At 39.0% G+C, this 20,536-nt stretch overlaps 2 protein-coding genes across 2 annotated transcripts; both read left to right on the forward strand.

Moving 5' to 3' along the window:
• The first annotated feature begins 1,054 nt into the window (after nt 1–1,054).
• Nucleotides 1,055–2,090, forward strand: LOC131329633 (uncharacterized). The gene is made up of 2 exons (XM_058362883.1): nt 1,055–1,856; nt 2,026–2,090. Exons 1-2 carry the CDS (start codon nt 1,055–1,057, stop codon nt 2,088–2,090), a joined length of 867 nt encoding a protein of 288 aa, XP_058218866.1.
• A 15,640-nt stretch (nt 2,091–17,730) lies between these two features.
• Nucleotides 17,731–19,030, forward strand: LOC131323089 (uncharacterized). Its single transcript, XM_058354718.1, has 2 exons — nt 17,731–18,091; nt 18,264–19,030. The coding sequence occupies exons 1-2, from the start codon at nt 17,937–17,939 to the stop codon at nt 18,604–18,606; spliced, it is 498 nt and encodes a 165-aa protein (XP_058210701.1). The 5' UTR covers nt 17,731–17,936; the 3' UTR covers nt 18,607–19,030.
• The last annotated feature ends 1,506 nt before the right edge of the window (nt 19,031–20,536 follow it).

Raw genomic sequence — 20,536 nt, forward strand, 5'->3', positions numbered from 1 at the left:
TCCCGAACAATTGGATGATGACTTAAGTCAAGGATTGAATGTGGAACTAAAAACTCGAAAGTTTTCCTTAGGAGTTAGTTAATCCCTGTCTTAAAACATTTCTAATTGAGGTTAAACTCTTTCTTGTAGATGAACCACCTGAACCATCTAGTCGACTTATTAGCCGGAGCTCGCCAACTCAAAAACGCCATAGAAGCCATGACAACTCAACTAGTGGAGGACCCCGACTTCGTTGTTGCTGTACTCGCAGAAAAACGAGATCTCACGAGGGCGTAGCAAAATACCCCTATTCCTGTGGAGGAGGACCCTTGGTTTCCTGAAATGTTCACAATCCTGTGCGCCTTCTATGGGTTCTTTGGTGCCTTACCCCCGATGGAGAACTTTGAGGTTAGAGTTAAGGAAGAAGAAGATGATGGCGATAAGGACGCCAATAAGGTGACCGAGGAGGAAAACTGGTTAGGTGAAGGGAATAAAACTGGTTAGGTGAAGAGAATCTCGAAGAGGACGAGATCCCAAAAGCCGAGGACGCCAATTAGGCATACCTTAGGCCGACCTAGGAGCAATTGTAATCCTTCGAGATGTAGGATGTTGGAAACTAGGATCACTTCTGTCTGTTTAAGAATCTCCTAAGCTGTACTCTTCCTATGTTATTAATAAAAGCCTTATTTCGTTTACGACTTGTCCTTATATGATACTTTTTGTATTTAGTCACTATTCACATACATGCTCATCCTTGTGTCCCTACTTGCCATTATAGTAGAACTCTATGCTTATGATTGTATTTTTCTGCTTATCTATGGAAATCTTGCTTATTGAAAAAGTAATGTTGCATACTATTTGATAAACTCCTTATACATCATTTGCAAAAAAAAAATTGTTTAAGTAGACTAAAACCCCCTTAAAATTCCACTCGTAGATGGTGAACCGATGCAACGGGGTAGGACACGATAACAGAGGACCCTCAAACGCAAACCCCGACTTAGCCCAAATCATGCAAGCGCTCATAATAGCTTTGAACGCCAACCGCCAAAATCAAAACCATAACGATGGACCCATGACCAGAACTCGAGCAATGAACGAATTCTGCAAACGCCGACCCCCGACCTTTCACGGAGACACCAACCCCGTCGTGGCCGAGACATGGCTGAACGAGGTCAAGATGATCCTTAGAACCTTAGAGATCACCCAAGATGGAGATCGTGTGGCCTTGACCACCCACCAGCTGAAAGGAGAAGCCCGCTATTGGTGGGATCTGATGGAGGCAACCCATGTCCTAGTCACCATGACCTTTGCCGAGTTCGAGACCCTATTTCTCGACAAGTACTTCCCCACACCCCTTCGTCTGGCCAAGGAACAAGAGTTCCTAAATCTGAAACAGGAAACGATGATCGTTACCCAATATGTGGCCAAATTCGAGGAATTGTCTCGTTATGCCCAAACGGCCGTTGCAACTGAGGATAAGAAGGCGAGAAGGTTTGAGTGGGGACTGACAACTGCTAAAAGGGCTATGGTAGCTCAGGCCTTTCCCACCTATACCGGTGTTGTGAAGTGTGCTCTTCGGCTAGAGAGTGAGGAGACTGACTTCAAAACCCGATGGAGGAACGCGAATAACAGCACCGGTGGACCAATTCGAACCCATTCACCCAGCAACAACCGTGGACCCTACCCCACCAAACCCTCTAACCTGCTTCAAGGCGACCAACTCTGGAAGACTACTACACCAGGGCGTGGCGAACCACAGAGAAGTGGTCGAGACTTAACGACAGTTCGGTGCTACAACTGTCAGGCTATAGACCACTACAGCCGCCAATGCCCGCAACCTCAGAAGGAGGGTAATGGGAGCTTTGGACAGACAGGTTTTGTGAAGCAAAACCCTAGAGGCTCATCACAGCAGCAGAATGGGCAAAATAAGGGAAAACAGCCCATAGGAACCCAGTAAGGCACTGGAGGGCGTATCTTCGCGCTACAGACTGAGGAACAAGAGCAGGATCCCTATGTGATTCAAGGTACGCTATTATTGTACAGTACCTGCGTACAAGCTTTGTTTGATTCTGGGGCATCGCATTCATTTATCTCTACTGTCTGTGTAACTGCACTAGCACTAGAAACAGAACCCCTAAGTACGTGTATGAAAGTAACATCACCGTTTGGGGGGAGTATAGCTGTTAGTCTAGTGTGTAGAGGGTGCGAACTAGAAGTAGCCAACTTGCGCCTAACCTGCGATCTTTAAGTAATCAACATGGCGGATTTCAACGTAATCCCAGGGATAGACTGGATATCAGCACATCGAGCGGTCATAGACTGCCATCAGAAGATGGTAACTGCGTATACTCCCGAAGGGACTCGTTTTCAATTTAAAGGGATAGACAAACGGTGAGCCCGACGACGAGAAGATCCAGGTGGCAGAATCAACTGTTTGGATGGCTAGCTAGCCTCCAGTTGGGAGAAGCCGAACGGATGGAAGTGGGATTACCACACATTGTGTGCGAGTACGCCAATGTTTTCCCTGAAGAACTTCCTGGCTTACCACCCAAGAGAGAGATAGACTTCTCTATAGAACTCCAACCGGGAAATGCACCAATATCTATGGCGCTGTACCAAATGGCCCCAGCTGAGCCAAAGGAGCTCAAGACCCAACTACAAGAGCTATTGGACAAAGGGCTTATCAGGCCAAGTATGTCACCATGGGGAGCACCTGCACTGTTCGCGAAGAAGAAAGAAGGGACACTTGAACTATGCATCGACTATAGGGAGCTAGAGCTAAATCAAGTCACCATTAAGAACCGGTATCCATTGCCAAAGATCAATGACTTATTTGATCAATTAAGGAGAGCACGAAGGACACCTTCGAATAGTACTACAAGTACTCCGAAATAGCCAACTTTATGCCAAGGCCAGTAAATTGGAGTCCTGGCTAGAAGTGGTTAAGTTCTTGGGGTACGTGGTATCCAGGGACGGAATCGAGGTGAACGAAAGTAAGGTTGAAGCAGTATTGGATTGGAAGCAGCCGTACCTCTGAAATTACCGCCAGAAGTCGTGTAACGCCCCGAATTTTGGGTACGTTAAATAGACAATTTTATTGAAAACTTAAATGGAGTCTGGCTCATTATTACATCATAACTCTCATGAGAGCACCTTTATTACACAAGGGTAGGGAACTAAGGTTCCTAACTACAGCTCTGCCTGTTCCTCCATCTGAGCCAGCTCTTCAGCTCCAAAGGCCTCCAAGGTGTACAGCTCACCTCGATCATCTACAAAGTCTGACACATTATACCAGCGTCGCCACCGATATAATATGTTAGGGTCACCAAAGGTAACACCATGAGCTATAAAAGCTCAGTAGAACAATCCCATACCCGCTAACCCATAACTTACAAACAATAGATCATATACAACAGACAGTAACAATAACACATCCACATTCGCTATTCAAACTATCGTATGTGTCTATGATTCTCTTGGTTTCTCTTATGCGACTCATCGTAGACCGTGTCACCATTTTTCATATACCGATCAACATTTTCAAAATCATTTTTCAACACACCCAACCTCGGTTCCGCCGTTCTGGGTTCCCGAGTATCCTCACAATGGTTCCCTAGGTGTCATGTTTCTATCTTCCTTGATTTTTCTGTCTCGTTTTCATGCAACGATTCCGCGGTAGGACATATCACATACGTAAACATAAATCAAACATTCAACATGCCCTTATTACTTTTATCAAGCAAATTTACTAATTATCATGCATTTCAACATATTAGTAAAACGAGCTTGCTAATTACTCCTAATACTTCAACTTGCCTTATCATAGACAAAAATAACTAAAGTTATACTAGGGAGAATGAGTAGAGATTTATCTACCTTGATCCGAAACTAGTCGAGGCCGAATAAGCTAGTTGGAAAATCCTACGGGTGGTGAAACTCGCAAATCTGGACCGAACTTTGGATGGCAGTAACTTGGTCAATCTTTAGCCGAATATGATCGTTCTTGGGTCGAAATCGAAGCTCTAGAAGCGCTCTACAACTTTTGTGAAGAAAGTTGATCCTAGAAACTAATTTAGGTAGGAGAAAAATGGTGATAAAGGAAGAGACAGTGTGCTGTCTGAAAATGGAAATCCGAGATTTTTACTGAACTTCGGATGCCAATATCTTTGTCATTTCTTCACCGATTGGGGTGGTTCTTGGGTCTAACTTGTAGGTCTCGAAGTGCTCTACAACTTTTTTGAAGGGAGTTGGCTCTAAAAACTAGATTAAGCAGGAGAAAAATGAAGATTTGTGAAGGGCAGTAGGCTGTCTGAAAAATGGAATGGTTTCTAGAGAGAAGTGAGAGCAAAGGAGTGAAGGTGTGAGTTGAATGGCATGAGGGTGGCTCTATTTATAGCCAAAACTTTGGCTCTCCCTCTCTCTCTCAAGGCCGGCCCCCCCCTCTCTCTCCATATCTCAATCTTTAACAACTTGTCATGAAATCTTAGAAAGATCAAGGCCTAACCCTAGGCTTGCATGGCTAGGATTGTACTTTGGATTAGATTATGGAAGATTTGGTGTTAAACAATCATAGAAGGACAATTGAGAGATAGATTTTTGGCTAGAAAGAAGATACACCTAAGGATTTGAAAGGATGTAAGAAGATCATGGTGATCCAAGCATGTACAACAAAATCTCTCTCTCTCTCTCTCTCGGCTCACTCTCTTTCTCTCTCTCTCTCTCTCAAGTATACTATATATATATATAATGGCCAAGTACAAGAGTACTAGATTTTCTAAATCCAAAATCTCATTAAAGAAATTCAATTAGGCACATGTCTCCCTTAAACTAATAGATATTATACCCTTGGAAATCTATATCTATATATAATATTGTATATATGTACACATGCCTATATATACATAGGTACCAAGAATCAATAGCTTAAGATTTCTCCATCAAAATATAATATAGGTACTAGTACTAATCTACTAATCAAGGTACTAAAAATCTAGGGTTTAGATATACCCCAATATTTTAATGCATAAAATCACATGGGAATCCAAATCTTGATTATTAAAACAAAGTCTTGTACTTTGTTGGAATATTAAGGCTATTATCCAATGGGTAATAATTCCTCTAGCGGGTAAAGACCAATGGATAAAAGAAGTACAAGTACTTTTATACTTAAAATAAGATTTCTTAAAATACTACATGTCCTATATGTATTTTAAACAAAATATAATAATGAAAAATTTATTAACCAATGGACAAAAGTTATCCTAACATTATGGACCAAAGGATAAAGAATAAAGTAAGTTTGATGAGAAAATTTGAAGTGACAAGGTTGACTTTTAGAAAACAAGGTACAAGATTCCTTTATTATGACTAGTCAAATCAAATTTATTGAAAGATTTTCTAGTCACATCGGTACTTTATTGGTCATAAGACTCCATTACCCAAGGGTCACTAACTTTCCTAACGGTTATTACCCAATGGGTAAAGGATCCAAGGAACTAGGTAGTTGGTTTCTAACTAATCGGTTTAGAATCTAGTTCTATGTACTCGGGAAACCACTTAGCCAATGGTTAAAATTTAGGGACGAAAATCTAATTATCACGAAATATCGGAAATATAGAAGGAATATAAAAAGTAAAAATAAAATTCAAATATTTAACGAAATTTTTATTGACCAAAATTCAGGGCTATTACAAGTCGACGCTGCCAAAGGCTTATTTTTCCATAACTGCATAGGTTCTTTCAGTGCCTTTGCGGATATTATCCGAGTTTGTATCGTAGGGCTTACTTGCTAATGTTCGATTTTTCCGGATAAGGATAGAGTACTTACGCTTTACGATGAAGGAGTGAATCTGCCCAAACGATCCGTTGTTTCCTAGTTTTGGAAATGGGTTTAATATCGTTAAGTGGGGAAGCATACTGATTCGATAGGGACGTGATATGGAACGTTTGTAGGATACGGGTCCGCATGATGATTTGGTAAAGGTTTTGCATTTGATGTTGGTGTTTACGGTAGAAACCTTACTAAAGGCGTACGACGAGGAAAATTGTGCGACAGCAGAAGCAACTTCAACCCCGTCTCGTTAAACAAGTGATGAGGCTTAATTCGATTAACAAAACGTGTAGAGGATTGTGAAGGGTGCCTTAAGTGCCGTCATACCTCTAAGACCTGCCAGAGCCTTTAGAAAATGACCGTGTAGTGTCAAACCATTTTTGTAGGTCGCCAGAATATTAGAATCCTATTTAGATCGCTAACCGGCATTGCAACTATGTCTAATCCATAGTCACGCGCCAATTTCGGGGACGAAATTGTTTTAAGGGGGATAGATTGTAACGACCCTGATTTTTGGTAAATAAAAATTTCGTTAAAAATTTGAATTTTTATTTTTAATTACTTGGATTGCTTTTGAAATCCCTTTTAATTTCTAAAAATCCGTCATAATTAGATTTTGGCCTTTAAAATTCGTTTCTTGATTAAAAGCCCTACTTGGCAAGTATAGTTAGCTTCTAACTAATTAGTTGAAGAAACCTAACTACCAATTCATCTAGTTACTTTCTCCTAACCCTAGATGAGCCTTTTGAACCTCTTTGAATATTTTGAACCTTTCAAATCCTAATGAAACCCTTTGGACCTAGGTTATTATTATACACACACACACACACACACACACACATATATATATATATATATATATATGACTTGTCAATCAAGTCATACTTGTCATCTTGGATCTTTACCCATTGGACGATAAAAGTTAGGAAATTTTTTATCTATTAGACAATAGACTTTCCATTAAAAAGATATCTATGCTAGATTATTCAGTACAAATATATAGTTATATATAGGTATATATACACATGCCTAAAAGGATATATAAACATTATTGAAGTAGATATTACTTCACCCCATTAACCATTGGTCAATAAATACTAGGGAAAATATTATCCCTTGGATAATAGAGTCAATCTTCCAACAAGTACTAAGATTTACTAAATAAATCATTTCCTAGATTATCCATGTGATGATATATATATATACACACACACACACACACACACACACACACACACATGTACCTAGTAGATTTAATACCCTAGATTTCCTAAGTACATAATCTAATTTTATAATAAGAACATGTGCCAATTTGGACTATTTTGATAAAGGATTTTGATCTTATAATTTTTTATTAGATACTAGGAAATCTACCTAGATTGCATAGTACTTATTTATACATACATACATACATATATATATATATATATATACACACACACACACACACACACACACTTAAATATTACAAAGTATACATGTGCATATTAGATTATTTTAATAAGAAATAATGACTTGAAAATCTTACAAGATTATATAGGACCTTATAAAGTATTTTACTAGATTTTCTAAGTACACAAATATATTTATGTATGGGTACATGTACCTTTTGGCCTTTTACTTTTCTAGGAAAATCTTTACCCATTGGACAATAATTGCTAGGGAAAATTTTATTCCTTGGGTAATAGCAAAGACTTTTGCTATAAATAATACCCCATTCTTGTCATTTAACTCACACCTTTCAACTTCTCTCTCTAGAAATTTTTGAGTTCTTACTTTGTTCTTTCTTGTTCTTGGTGTTCTTGAGTTTTTCTTGAAGTTCTTCTTGAAACTCATCCTAAGCCGCCACTAAACCGCCACCCGACCAACCTCTCGATCCAAAAGTTAGTAGTTTTTAGTCAAGAACTAGTTTTGAGATAAACCTTTCTCTTTCGAAGCTACCGGAAGCTTACTGTAGGAAGTCACTCCGTCCGATAGCCGACTTACTTTTCCGTAGCCGCCCTACCGCCAAGAAGAACGGTAGATTATCCTTATCCCCTATCTCTAAGTATATGTAGAGTCCCATATACGCTATCTCTAAGTATACGTAGAGTCCCATATACGCTATCTCTAAGTATATGTAGAATCCCTTGTCCCCTAACTTTACGTATAGCATAGAACCGTATGTTGGAAAGTAGAATGTCTGTAGTTCAAAGTATGAATATCCTTAACCGTTTTCTCTAAATAGATAAGGTTATCTATCGTTCATAATAGTTGGAAATGCATGTTTGTCAACAAGTTTATTTTGCTAATGGAAGTGTGAGCATGTTGAATACACAACCTTTACTCTAATAAACATGTGTTGTTTTGAATTTTCCACAAAGGAAGAAAGAACGTTTTTTTTCCAAAGATAAGATTTATCGTTGATAGAAGTATTCGTATTTTGATCTTATAATGGTTAGGAACATGCTTACATGAATTGCTTGTATTACTTGTGGTATAATATTGAGTTGGATGATCTTGTTAGTTTAGTTTTAAGGTTTCAATGAATGGTTTATGATTATATGTGAAAAGTCCAACCGCGGAGTCAATGCATGAAAATGAGACACGAAAATCGAGAAAGTAGAAACATGACACCTAGGGTGTGGTTAATGAAAAGATGTGTTTTGATACCCCGAAAGTGGTAGCCCATTGTGTGTAAGGATTTTGAAAACCGCAATGTGGCCGGACTTGGTAGCCCATTGTGTGGTGTGTGTTGCCATGGGACCGGACGTGGTAGTCTCATTGGAGGTAATTTAATGTTTGTGAAAACAGCAATGTGGCCGGACATGGTAGCTCATTGTGAAGATTGCCAATAGGGTCGGACGTGGTAGCTTCATTGGTAATTTGGTTTGGTTATCCACGGAGAGGAGCCAATGCAAATTTTGTGTGCCAATGGGAACCCGGTGCGGCAAAACCATTGTGAGGATACTCGGAAGACCGAAACGATAGAACTAAGGTTGGGTGTGTTAAAAATGATTTTGAAAATATTGATTTGGTAAGTGATAAATGGAGACACGGTCCACGACGAGTTGCGTAGGAGAAACTTAGAAAACCATGGACACAAACGATAGTTGATTAGCGAATGTGGATGTGTCATTGTGAACTGTTTTGTTAAATATGCATGTATTATGTGGAAATCGTTAGTATTACGATCTACTGTTTGTAAGTTAAGGGTTAGTGGATATAGATTATTCTATTGAGCTCTCGTAGCTCATGGTGTTACCTTTGGTGACCCTGACATATTATACTCGTGGCGATGCTGGTATAATATGTCAGACTTTGTAGATGATCAAAGTGAACTGTACACCTTGGAGGCCTTTGGTGCTAAGGAGCCGGCTAGAATGGAGGAGCAGACAGAGCTATAGTTAGGAACCCTAGTTTCCCTCCCTTTTGTAATGAAAATACTCTTATGGAGGTTGTGATGTAATAATGAGCCAGACTCCATTTTAAAGTTGCAATAAAATTGTCAATTTAACGTACCCAAAATTGGGGGTGTTACAGAGAGAAGGAATCTTTCATTTCATGTGTGACAAAAATAATAGCATCTCTTAGCTATTTATACAAAGCTTAACTACTTGATTAACTAAACTAACTAATCAACTAATGCTAACAGTAGTGCTACCAACTGGGCATTTTGGGTCCCACTATCCCTGCCTAGCTCCTCGCCAAAAGACGAGAATCCTGAGCGAATGCTCCTACCAAGCATTATTGGTCCCGCAACCCCTGCCCTAGCACCAGACCCCAAAGGTGGGCCTAGTTCATGTGTTTGCATCATTCATGTGTCAACAAGTTCTAATTCAAATATTCCACGTCCATAATATGACAAAAATCAACAGTTCAAGTCAAACGTATCATCACTCAACCCTTGGGAAATGTTTTATGCCCATAGATCTTATTCCTGTGTTTTGACAGCTACCACCCCTCACTCTTTTAATCATATCTTCCTGGGTACTACAAACTCTAATGTGATTTTAGTAGTATTGGAAAGCTAACTTCACATCCTCAAAATCGATATATAATATGCAAGATTTCATTACCGGAAGAAGAAGGTACAACCGTTCGAAGTTAGAAGTAACCACCATGTTTTGGTAGACTGACACACCTCCACTCCTATAGTCATAACTTTTTGTGTACTTAGAATTTTAACGTAATTTTGGTGGTAATGTAAAGATGACTTCAAAACCTCGAAATCGATATATAATTTACGTGAATTGGACATCAGACGAGGAAGTTATGACCATTTGAAGTTGGGCAAATCAAACCGAGCCTTACGTCCCAATCACTTAGGATCGACTCCATGAATCTGTTTTCTCCATTGGACTCTGTCAAGTGCCACTTGTTCACACAGACCCATTATACTCATATCTTTGCACACTACAGCATCTAATGTCAATTTAGGTCTACCCCTCCCCGTAACATTGCTACCTAGAGCTAACCTAGAAAATGAACAGATCAGCAGAAAACGAGATAGCAAGCCAAACAATGTTCAATAGCATATTCAAACACCAAATCCGCTCATAAACACGTGGTGAGAATTCCCTACCTCAAGCTTGAGAGCAAAACCCAAGCGATTTAAAGCAAGCCCTAGCTCCAAATGTTGAAATCAACCAAAAAATGTTCTCTCCAAGCAAAGGCATGCAATACCCAAGCTCTTGATTGCAAAAAGGTGGTGGATTCGAGGTGGATCTAAGTATTTTAGAGGTGTATGAGTGAGTGACAGTGGGAGAGCTTGTGAGAGAAGAAATGTTGTCAGTAGAAGACTAAGAATAGTAATGTTCAATTATATGTGTATTATTCGTATTCTCCTCCTTACTCCTATAAAAGGAGGAGGCCTCCACCGATATAAAGGCAGACTTAAGCAATATATCTGTTGTGTTTATATCTGTTGTGTTTGTACTTTGTTGATCCTAACCTACTTTGTGTTTGTACCCACTTCGTGTCTGCTAACTTGGTATTAGAGCCAATGATTATTCTAGCGTAAACCCTTCTGGGAACTTCTTTTCCAAAACTACTTCAAATCTTTTCTAAAAGGAAAAATTGAAGCGTATGCTTTGTGGTTGCCTTTTAAGGATCTTCCACATCAGAAACTTCATTAACTATTTTGGTTAAAGAATTTTGTATCAGTGGATTAAAAGTACCTTGAGACTTTTGGCTTTTGAGCGGTGTGTCTTGGTTTATCTACCCTAGTATACAGAATTTTATTAATCAAAATTAGTTAAAAGATTTTACATTGAAAAGAAAAGATTTGTTGTATGAGGAAACGAAGAACTCAGACTTTAATCCATAAAAAATGAATCACTTGTTTTCCATCTATTCCTCTGCTACCTCGTCTTTAGTCCCTTCAAGATCGTCCACCAGTAGAAATTCCTCCACTTCTTCTTCTAATCTTGAGTACTTGTATGAGTTTGAATAACTACCTGATGATAGTAAGGTTCCCCTTACTGATCTTCCTTTCCTAAACCCATATAATGCCTTTGTTAGACCACAAACCTCTGTGAAAAAGACTGTCACCCAACTCTTCTCCACGAAACGTCCAACCTCCTTAAAAGAGTATGTCCAAGCCTCCAAGTTTGATCAATGTTTCATAACAGCTACAGAAGCTGAACAATTTTTACCTTTGGAAATCCCGATTGATTTGCCTCGCCTTTGGCAACAACAAGGATTTACCCATCTTCACTTTGGAGCAATCAGACTTGCTGTCACTTTCCATGGCAGAAAAGGTTTACCTGTTACTTCCAGACTTGCTCTGGTAGATACCAGGTTCATACAGTATCAGCACGCATGCATTGCTACTGTCCAAACCACGTTAAATGTTGGAATTGTGATCTTTACCTTTTATCCCAATTTCAACATGCCACTAGCAGATCCTCATTTGCTATGAGCCTTGAAAGTGCAAGTTCAAATTGGTGGTACTTCCCAAATTTCTACCACATATGCAGCAACCCTTCACTACCAAATGGCTTATCGCCTTCAAAATCATGCCTTTGACATGTCATTACCTTCCTCCGCAGATGAAGCCTTTTTCCTAACTGTCAACGCACCTCACCAAGCTTCTTGTATCCATGTTCCACGTCAGATTTCCCGTCCTGAGCTTCTCAAGCTTTTCCCAGAGTCTTGGGTTACAACTTATGAGAAAAACCAACAAAAGCCCATCCCAGTTCAATCCTCAAATCCAACTTTCATCCCAAAACCTGATGGTACAGTAGAGATTTCATTCCCAAAAGAAGTCTCTGCCTCATCCTCCACCCATCCTGTCATTTTTCCCTCAAGAATTGACATGTTTGTAGATGGTTCTTGACCTAGCCCTCCAATAAAATATTTCCAACCCAGTGGCTTTCCAGTCTTCTATTTCAAAAATTCAGAAACAGGGCATTGTTATTTTGATGCCTATGACTGTAATGAGTGTCTAGAAGACAGTCTTCTAGAAGATGAAGAAGACTTTGAAGAACCATGTTCCTTATGTCCTTCGTCACCTCTCACTCCTTGTAAATCTACACCTCCTCCTCGACCTCCATCTGATGATGGCTCTTCGAGTCAACCAAGTGGGTGTTTTATGTTCACCTCATCTCCTTCCTGGACTGAAGCAGATTTTCCTCCTCTGAAATTTCATAGTTCACAAGAAAGAACGACCCATCGTCATAAAATTCCAGATCCTACTACCATTCTCCCTTTGGTAGCACAAAAGCAGTATCAGCAGCAGAAGCAGTAATAAATTGGCAGTCAGCAAATTCTTTGGCTCAAAACAAAATTCTTCAGAGAATTGCTAACTCTCAGCAAAATTTGGAGAATGTTGTCCATAAGAAGTTATCATCTTTAGAACTTTTTATCAGAGATTTGCAGCAGAAAATTCAAAATGTTCACCAGGAACTTCTCCAGATGGCATATGCTAACCAAGCATTTTCAGCAGCTTTTTACCAAAAGGATGCTGAAATGAAGCATCTAAAAAATCAGCTTCATTCACTTCAAGCTCAGCAGTATTCTCAGCAAAAAAGCCCTTTTGATATGTTCACATCTTCCTCTCAACAAAGTTTGTTTGGGTATCCTCAAATGTCTCAACCCTTACCTATAAACCCTACCTCAGAATTTGGTGAGTCAAGCTCCATCTTTGGAAGCTCATCAACTTTCCTTCTTCCACCAAAAAGACCATCTCCACCAAAACTTCCTTTCCCAAAGCCCCAGATAAAGCCTATCCAACCTCCAACAGTTCCGTCTCCACCAACTACCTCTACCTCTACCTCAACCTCAATTCCTACTACCTGCACTCTTTCTAAATCAGCTGATCCAAATTCAAAGTCACCTCAGTTAATGGTTCAGTCAACTTCTAACCCTTCCAAAAATCCAATTTTCACTCTCCTACATACCTTAGCCACTATACCAGAAACCCCCTCACCTGAACCAATTATTGAGTTTGATTCGGATTCTGAATCTACTCACTCTATTCCAATTCCTCATGTTTTCATGATGAATCCAGATCTTCCTGAAGAACATGTTGAAGATCCTATTATTGAAGAAGGTCCTGAGTTTGATACACCTCCAGAAATCCCAACCTTTGATTCCTTCTCACATTCCAATATCCATACCCAAGGTTTCTCCTTTGATAACATTCCCCCATCAAAGTGGCTGGATAAGCTTTATGAGATTCATGCTTGGTGCACTGTTGCTATGCGTTCCCTAAATGCTACACTGAGTATTGTTATTACTAAGTGTACAGCAAAATTCCTTGGTCGTCTTCGTCAATGGTACTTGGCTCTTGGTGAATACCGACAGTTGCAGCTTAAACAATTGCCAACCCTTGATCAATTCATCTCAGTCTTGCATACTGAGTTTCTTGGCAACCACAATAACACAAAAGAGTTTGTTCGAGAAGAATATCTCGACATGAAGTGTTGTTCATTCAAAAGAAAAGATCTAGAGACTCATTATGACCGTATGTCTCAGAGATTTTATCTTCTCAACGGCATGGATGATGTCAACCTCAAGCAAGCTTTTCTCAATTCTCTTCTTGAACCATTGGGAAATGAGACAACAAGGTTACTTCAAACAGAAGGATTGACGTTGAATGCAACATCTCTTGGCGGTATTTACCAGCACTCTTTGATTGCCTTGGAAAAACTATGCAATCACCAGAAATTCCTCAGAACTCTTGAAGAACCTGGAAAACTTCTTGGCAAAGCATGTGACCGACCAGATCTCTCTATAAAGTGCAAAGACAAGAAGTGCACTTGCCGTCCTTCATATCGGAAGTCCAAACACTTTCAGAAATGGAAGTTCCAGTCTCCTGGCAAGTTTTCAAAGTTTTCAAAATCTGGCAAGTTCTCACGCCGGAAAAAATGGAAATTTTTCAAGAAGAAAAAGTTCAGAGGGCAGCGAAAGTCCGATCGCTGCTACATATGCAGAAAGAATGGGCACTATGCAAAATAGTGTCCAAATAAAGCAGCAAGAGACAAGATGGTGAGCTCTCTGGCTCTCATTGATGATAATCTTGAAGATGCCGATGTTGAATCATTATTTTTCATTGATGATGAAGCAACAGCTGAAGCAGTCCTAGCATTCACCTTTTCTGATTCAGGTGATTCATCAGAATCAGATGACTCTTCTGACTCTTCTGACTCATTCTCTTATGAATTCCAAACAATAGGATTCTCCAACATCATGCTGGCTCAACCTTTAGCCAAGGTCAAAATCTTGGTTGGAAAATATGAGAAACCTATACCAGTTATTGCTTTCTTTGATACTGGTGCAACAGCCTCCATTCTCAACCCAACAATCCTCCCCAAGTCCTACTGGCAATCATGTTTTAGACCCTTTACAGCAGCCAATGGAAAAACTTTTGTTATCACTCTGATCAGTAAGCCTATTACCATCCAACTTTTCCTAGGATACACCATAAAACACCAAGTCTATGGTTCTGATCTCACAGGAAAAGATTTATTGTTAGCCTTTGATATTCTCCAAAATCTCAGCAAAGTTTCCTGGCTCAAAAAAGGTTTGAAATACAAAAACTACCGTTACCCTGGACCACCCAACCAAATCTCTTTTCCATAAAAAATTTCTCCTCCATCAAAGAACCATAATCCAAACTTCTTGTGCTGATTCTCATTCTCAGTTCCTCACCAAATACTCCAACCCACTCTGAAAAAACCCAGATTTCTTCATTTTTAAGAGAAATGAAGACATCAATCCCACCAAAGCCACCCATCATGGAATGAACCCAAAACATTACCAGCTTGCTCTTCAAGAGCTCCAGCAACTCCAGTCAGAAGGTCTGATTGAGCCCACAACCTTTCAGTGGGCATGTGAAGCATTTTATGTGAACAAAAGGACCGAGCAAATAAGAGGAAAGCTTCGCCTAGTTATTAACTACCAGCCTCTTAATCATTTTTTACAGGATAACAAATTCCCTCTTCCTCGGAGAAGTGTTCTTTTTGCAAACTTGCCTAAAGCTCAAATTTTTTCAAAATTTGACTTAAAAGCAGGTTTTTGGCAGCTGGGCATCCATCCAGATGATCGTCCCAAAATTGGTTTTTGCATTCCAGACCACCATTTCCAGTGGTCAGTCATGCCTTTTGGATTGAAAACAGTTCCATCTTTATTTCAAAAGGCCATGATTCGAGTATTTGCTCACATTCTATCCTCAGCTCTCGTCTACATTGATAACATCCTACTCTTTTTCCCAGATATTGAGTCTCATGCTATTCTACTACAAAGTTTCCATTCCCTGGTTCAAACCCATGGTATCATGCTCTCAGAGAAAAAAATGTTTCTTGCTCAACCAGAAATTGATTTTTTAGGGATACATATCTCTAAAGGTCAATATGTCCTCTAACCTCATATAGCCTCCCAACTTGACCATTTTCGAGATGAAAATCTCACAGTCAAACAAGTTCAACAGTTCCTTGGAATTGTTAACTATATGGCTGATTTCATTCCCAACCTTGCCCAATACCAAACTTCTCTCTCAGCTCTACTAAAGAAAATCCCTCCTCATTGGTCAGTCCATTGTACCAAAGCTGTAAAAGACCTCAAAGCCATAGCCAAAACTCTTCTGCTATTAACCATACCTTCCGATGGAAAGAGAGTCCTTCAGACAGATGCTTCTGATCTATATTGGGGAGCAGTTCTTTTGGAAGAAAATTCTGAACAAAAGCACAGAATTTGTGGATACAGGAGTGGTGCTTTCTTTCCAGCAGAACTTCATTACCACTCTACTTACAAAGAAATTCTAGCAATTAAATGGAGCATTGAGAAGTTTGAATTTCATCTAATCGATCATCATTTTTTTATTGAGACTGATATGATGAGTTTCCCCAGCATGCTCAAGTTCAAACAGAAATACCTTCCAAAGGCACAGTTGCTCAGATGGGCAAATTGGTTTTCCAATTGGAGTTTTGATGCTGTTCATATAAAAGGAAAAACAAATGTCCTCCCTGATTTTCTGTCAAGGCTCAAAAAAGAAATCAATCAATTTTCAAAAACAAAACCACATCCCTTTGTTCTTGGTTGTTTTCCAATGATTTCCTTTTTCCACCCAGTTAATCTTCCTGTCCACCTTCAGTGTCAAATTCTAGAGTTAACCCTTCTTTCCAGGTGTGTCCAAATGTGTCAAAACCTTTAACATCTCTGTATTTTCAAGTATAGTCTTGATGAAGGTCCCATAAAAGGTTTACATTTCCATCCTATCTATCCCTTTCTCACCCAGTTTGAAGTGTCTTACCACAATGTCTTTTATTTCAAAAAAAAAGCCTATCTCCTCTTATGGTATTTAGTTGATGTGTATACTATAAGTGTCTGTTTCAATAAATCAGCAGTCTTGGTTTATCTGGCTCATGCGGCGTTCAATCAGGTCCATCCTCCAGAATATTTCTTTTTGAAATTTCTCTTACTCTTCGAAAGCATAACCTACTGGCAACAGAAGATCAGACAAATCCCCAACAGTGTAGGCGGAGATCTCCAATTTGCTTTTTGGACAAGTCACAACAACAGGAGTCATCCCAATCCAAATGGTTCTATCACTTGGCAGAAGAAGTATCACACTATACTTCTCTCTACATATCAAGAGTCTCAGAGCATCCAAAACGACAGTGGAAATTATCTTGTCATGACTCAAACACTGTGTTCACTCAATGGATTGACACCTGCAGAAGTTTCCTCATCTCTCCTCCATTATGAATTTGCAAACTGGAAATTCAATGATACTTATCCTGAAGAATGATACCAAAATATCCGGTATCTTTTGGAACAGTATTACTTGACTGACATAACTGAAGACTATTCTGGAAGTAGTGGTTCAGATAATCCAGAGTGACAATCATGTGCTCATGCCACCTGTTTCTCTTTCCATTTCCAAATGGTGGTGAAAAAATAATTGGTGTTTACTGTTATGTACTATTTGTATTAATGGTATTATTGGTCTGTAATAGGAGTAATGTAATATACAGTAATATAAAGTACATGTCCTTCCTTTCAAGCAAGGGTGAGTTGTATGTACGTATGTATTGAAGTGTCATAGTCAATAATTGGTGTAATAAATGTAATCGTCCTTGTAGTCAAGATATGTTTGTTTGTAGTCAAGAAATGTTGTCAGTAAAAGACTAAGAACAGTAATATTCAATTATATGTGTATTGTTCGTATTCTCCTCCTTACTCCTATAAAAGGAGGAGGCCTCCACCGATATAAAGGCAGACTTAAGCAATAAATCTGTTGTGTTTATATCTCTTGTATTTGTACTCTCTTGATCCTAACCTACTTCGTGTTTTTACCCACTGCGTGTAGAGGGAGATGTGAGTTTGGTGGAAAAGAAAATGGTCAAGTGATTTTTTTCTTTCCGACATACAAGTGTGTCTATACAAGTTTAATTACTCCTTACACAGTTACACCTCTCATACATTAAGGGACTCGGGGAGCCTGTGGTGAGCTCCCTCACCACAGGGTTGTAGTGAGTTCAAAACTACGTCGTTTTGATTAATAAGCCACACCCCTCAAACTCTAACATATGCTCTGCCAAGTAGGGGATAATAATTCCTAAATACTGATGAAAATCAAATACGAGCCCTAAAAAAGACAGTTTTCCCGCTCCTGATCGATTCACTCCTCCTGCGTATAATGGCTCCCCTGTCGCCGACACCCACTTCCTCGCCACCACGGGCGTCGTCCACCGTCGATCCTTTCCCTCCGGTGTCTCCCATCTCCACGGCTTCATCCCCTCCTTCGTCACCCAAAATTGCCATCGATTCATCCCAACTGGCGTCTCCAAAACGGTAAGAATCACTTATTCACATTGTTTAATGCAATCAAGACATTGTTTAGTACTCCAATTTTTAACAATCATTGTTTAATACGCCCTATGCATAATATTCTATTCACCATTGTATAAAGTTAAGCTTTACTGTTTCTTTCTTATTAACCTTAATGTTCTCAACATAATTTTAGAATGGACGATGGTGGACTTGAAGAGCGAGAAAATGATTGGTCCAAAGATTACTCTCTTGGATTTGGAATGGAGTTTGATACAGAGACTGCTGCGTATGATTTTTATAATTATCACGGAAGGGTTATGGGATTTAGCATTAGGAAAAGTTATTTTACACGAAGCAAGAAAGATGGTATTTTGATAAATCGAAAGTTTGTTTGTAGTAAACAAGGTAAAAGGGGAATAGACAAACGGAGCCTGGTAGTTGAACAACCTCGAAAAGAGACGAGAACCAATTGCGGCGCGTTCATGTATATATCATTTAGTTATCCAACTTTCAAAATGGAGTGTGAAGAATTTTGAAGAAAAGCCACATTTTACATATTTCCGAGACTGTTTATAGGATGCGATCTCAAAGAAAGATACATGAGGCACAAGCTTTAAATATCGCTATAGCTGTTGATAGCGGTTTATCGCTCAAGGCATCACATGATCTTATTAGTGCTCAAGTCGGGGGAAGGGAAATGTAGGATTCACACAAGAAGACCACAAAAGTTTCTTGCGTTCAAGAAGACAAAGGAGCTTACAATATGGTGAAGCAGGAGCTTTGTTGGGATATTTTCAAACTAAGGCTGCTGAAAATCCTTATTTTTTCTATCGCACTCAATTGGATGTCGATGAGCATATTACTAACATTTTTTGGGCTGACTATGAAATGATTACTGATTATGGAGTTTTTGGGGATTCTGTATCTTTTGACACAACATTTCAAACAAATAAAGATTGTCGCCCAAAAAAAAAAACACCCTTCCACATTATATTACACATTTAACCACAACCCAAGCAATACTGCTCATGAGTCCATGGAAAGTGAAAAGGCCAAAAAATGAAGATGGCAAACACTTTTGATATGGTCTATATGGACGGAGTCAAACGAATCGAGGAGGACAAAAGGAATCAATTAATTGTATTACTTATATGCCAGAAGTTTTTGGGAGTGATAGGTGTATGTTTGATTATTGGTATTTTTGTCCAAAATAAAAAAAGTTGATCATTTCAAAAACAATTAATGAAGAGTTTATAGCTAGTGTTTCAAACTTAGATTTCTTATACAAACAAACATAAATGAAGGAGAATATATATGTAGTCTCTATCATAAGCCTATGGGGGCATACGTTAACAAAACCCCTTTCTTTATTTATTTAATTTTTTTTGACATTCCTTAATTCTAATCTACTCTATCCTAAGGACTTGGGAGGGGGATGAGTGCTTACAGAAAAGGAACCCTTCTCATATGCATGAGAGTATAAGAGAGACCAACCCCCCCCCCCCCCCCCCCCCCCGTTTTAGGTATGAAAAAACTGAAAAAAAGTAGAAGTCCCCCTAACTAGCCATGAACAAATATATGAAAATTTTATAGCGAATAAATTAAGTTTGTTACTTTCTCAAAGAAACATAGTGTGGTCTCTTTCTAAGCAATAAAAAATTAGGAAAGTCTATACACAAAGATTTTCGTGCACAGATTCGAAAACAGATTTGTCTGGAATTTATCGTCCCGAAAATTTTATCTCATTGTTTTGTGAGATCCATATGCATCGAACAAGTCCAACTACTTTTCTATCCGGTACTGTGACAAAATTATGTGCACAGTATACGTCGAGGGTGTTTGGCACCCTACTTATTCACTTCTCATTATCTCATTTTGGCATTTTGATTGTTCAGCATGGGCAAGCAAAACTCATTTTGCTAGAATGGTTTTTCCAATTTCATGTTTAGAGAAGAGAAGAGAAGTGAGAGTGAGGGCAGGAGGAGCTTTTTGACTTTTTAATTTTGGTTAACATAAAGACGTATAAAATATATATTCTGCACATATCTTTCAAATACTACTCCTGTTCAAAAATGCATTCTGCACATATCTCCCGATTTCAAAACACATTTTGACCATAATACGAAAAGACAAAAAGTCAATAAGTAAAAGCCAACAAGTAGGGCTCCCAAACACAGTATTAAATTAGGCATTTTCTTTCTCATACACGTTTTGTTCTGGAGAGGTTTGTTCCCAATTTCAAAATCCCCCCCCCCCCCCTCTTGTCAGTAATTTATTTTAATCAAAAGGTATCTGTAATCTTAACGTGGTGAGATTAATAAGTATTTAATAATATGGAGCTCGAAATATAATTGAGATAAGGATGATGTGCAATTATAATTCTGTAGTGGGGTGAATTATAATTAGTGAAATAAGAAATGAATCCTAGTGGGATTAAAGTTTCTTATTTGCACTGAGAGCCCGAAC

The sequence above is a fragment of the Rhododendron vialii genome, chromosome 1a (genome assembly GCF_030253575.1).
Source record: "Rhododendron vialii isolate Sample 1 chromosome 1a, ASM3025357v1".
Lineage (NCBI taxonomy): Eukaryota > Viridiplantae > Streptophyta > Magnoliopsida > Ericales > Ericaceae > Rhododendron > Rhododendron vialii.